The sequence below is a fragment of the Onthophagus taurus genome, chromosome 1 (assembly GCF_036711975.1).
Source record: "Onthophagus taurus isolate NC chromosome 1, IU_Otau_3.0, whole genome shotgun sequence".
NCBI lineage: Eukaryota > Metazoa > Arthropoda > Insecta > Coleoptera > Scarabaeidae > Onthophagus > Onthophagus taurus.
In genome coordinates this window covers 14,703,895-14,706,609 of record NC_091966.1, presented here as the reverse complement: position 1 = coordinate 14,706,609, position 2,715 = coordinate 14,703,895, and the positions used below count along the sequence as shown (strand labels likewise).

The 2,715-nt window shown below is 31.6% G+C and overlaps 1 protein-coding gene across 2 annotated transcripts; it reads right to left on the bottom strand.

Annotated features, from left to right (window-relative positions):
* Window positions 1-520: 520 nt before the first annotated feature.
* On the bottom strand, window positions 521-2,657 carry LOC111413148 (putative leucine-rich repeat-containing protein DDB_G0290503). 2 transcript variants are annotated; one of them, XM_023044031.2, is made up of 3 exons: window positions 2,074-2,657; window positions 1,220-2,010; window positions 521-751 (listed from the first exon to the last, which is right to left on the bottom strand). In XM_023044031.2, the coding sequence occupies exons 1-2, from the start codon at window positions 2,522-2,524 to the stop codon at window positions 1,253-1,255; spliced, it is 1,209 nt and encodes a 402-aa protein (XP_022899799.2). In that variant the 5' UTR covers window positions 2,525-2,657; the 3' UTR covers window positions 521-751; window positions 1,220-1,252. The 2 variants fall into 2 exon arrangements, with proteins under 2 accessions (XP_022899799.2, XP_022899798.2); XM_023044030.2 differs by having other exon boundaries at window positions 1,220-2,657.
* Window positions 2,658-2,715: the final 58 nt, after the last annotated feature.

Below are 2,715 nucleotides of genomic sequence, written 5' to 3'. Positions count from 1 at the left end.
GCAGATATTTGTGAACAATCCACTACTGATTAAAAATAAAAAGTTCATATTATAATCATAAATAAATACTGGAATATTGTGAAGCATTACCTTCATAATTCAATTCATTTTCATATTTTGCAATACTCGTTTACGGAATACGTTGGATGGAGTTTTTTGATCGCAGAACTTCACATAAGGATGATAAGGTTCGCAGTTTTTTGTTTGTAGAAGAAATAATTAATTTCGAAATGTAGCAAAGAAAAATTTAGTTCTTTTTGTTCTTATACCGATCGCTACACCCAATAACCTTATCATACTCGTTTGCTTCATACGCAGAAAGTCATTTTTTTACAATGTTTTGAATTTACACATACTTTGTTAATTTCTGCTACAATCAGCGATCTTCAAGATTTGGTCAATTGGGGAAGGTTTGGGGAGAGGAATCAATCATGATTTTTAAAATATCATCAAAAAGAAAAATCAAAAATTGTGGACGAGAAGGAAACTGAAAAAAAAGGATGTAATAATCATTTCGATCTTACGTAGAATTTTTGTTTATTAATACGTTTAATTTAATTTAACAACAATACATCATTATTCAGCAAGGAATATTTACAATAATTTTATGTTTCACATTCGTACATGATTCTTAGGTACGATACTATACAATAACTTCTTTTGAATATACATACTTTTTGAGAGAATTTTGTGGCGAATGAATTTTTCTTTATACCTCACAATAAAATCTGTTTGAATCCAAATCTCATTTCTAAAAACAGAAATAAATTTTTAATACGTTCCAGAATCAAAGTAATTTTAAATTTGAATAAAGATAGTTACGGTTTATATAAGATACGGTAAAATACATAATTCGATTATGAAGGCATTAATCAATGGTATACACATGATTGAATCACCATTCAAATATTCAGTTTTTAATAATTATGTTGCCTTAAGTTTACTTCAAAACAATGACAAATCTAACACATGTTAAAGATTAAACTGAAACTAGAAAAAATAGTGGTCGCCTCTTGACGAATACTACAATTAAATGTAATGTTTAATTTAAAATTATTTTTTTAAGGTGAAACCTGGAAAAATTGGATGCCTTTATTTTGTCACACCTTATATCACAACAGATACTAATAGTTTAGAGAACAGAATATAAATAAAATAACTAAAACTATTAACATCCCCATTATTTTATTTGTAATGTGCTTAAAATTAACTGACTTACCAAAATTTGTCTAATAGCAAAAACTTCTTTTTACTACAGATGAAAAGCTTTGATTTCTTCAGCAGCTTCGACAACTTCTTGCGTTTTCTGGTCAACTTCACCAACAATATCTGCTTGTTCTTGAACAAATTCTTCGTCCGTTTTCAGTTGTTCCGCAGCATTGGTTAAAACGTCAATATTGGTAATAATTTTATCAGCAACACCGGGGATCTGAATGCCGAATGTTCGTTTTTCATCTATGTTATCAATTGCTTGTATCAATTCTAACATTTTGCCTTTAAGTTCTTCAAATAATTCTGGCACACGTTCGGCATCTGCGTTCATATCTCCAATAGTTTGCATCAATGCATCCGCTTTGGCACTCGCATCATCAGTAACATCTGCCATTTGAATTGCCTGTTCTCTTTTTTCTCCAAATTCCGATATGGCGCCAATTATTTCGTCTAACGCAGCATTCGTTTCCCCAGTTTGTTTTTCTGGGTTTATTTCGGCGATATTTTGCCATGTAGATGCTATTTCGTCTATTTTATCTTTAACATTCTGTAGGTCGGGTACGTTTTTGATGTGCTCAGATTCTTCTTTAATTTTTGAAAGTGTATCAACAACATCTTGTGCTTTTCCTTGAAGTTCTTTTGTTAAATCAGGTAAAGCAGATGGATCGCCCTGTTCCATTTTATCGATTACCTCTTGTACTTCCTGCATCTTCTTTTTGCTTTCATCGATAAAGCTTGGAGGTTTAGTGTCTCCTGCGTCAGGAAGTACGTTTTCAACATATTGCCCCGCACGAATTCCTGTGGGATGATAATTAGCGACTACGTAATAAGATCCTGATTCACTTCTAGCCAAACCAATACCTATATTTTTTGTGTTCTTCCAAACCATTTGACAAAAATGATCAGATTTTGAATCTTCTGGTTCCGCTCCAAAAGTGAAATCATTTTTTTGATCGTACCAAATACTAACTGGAAAGTCTCCAGAGATTTTAAAATGAGGATCGTTTGAATAGACGGACATTATACTTTCTCCATAGCGGGGACGTTTGCGATATAACAAAGCGTCCCCAATTGCCAAAGCTTCTGCCCATTCTTGAGCATAATCGCAAATTTCATCGCTTAGAGTTAATGGAGGCACACCATGATTGTTTCGATATTCATTATGAGCTTTAAGGAATTCTAATCTAAATTGATTACAGTCGCATTCTTCAGGTATCGGTTGACCTTTCTGTACGTTACAGGTAATTGCTAACCTTCCCATTTTAAAATAAACTGTTGATAAAACATAGTATAATCCTTCGGGTAACGTCATGATTTTGTCGTTTATTTCAATTTTTCTACTTAAAGAAATCCTTTTGTTAGTTGTTTTGATATTGTATACATTTTAATTTAAAATATAATAGAAGAAAAATAATGAAGTTACATAAGTCATTTAAGTGAAAGGTGTTTTTTTATCTGTCATTGTGAATTGTGAAGGATATTTTTAGAATAAAAAGCTAAAAA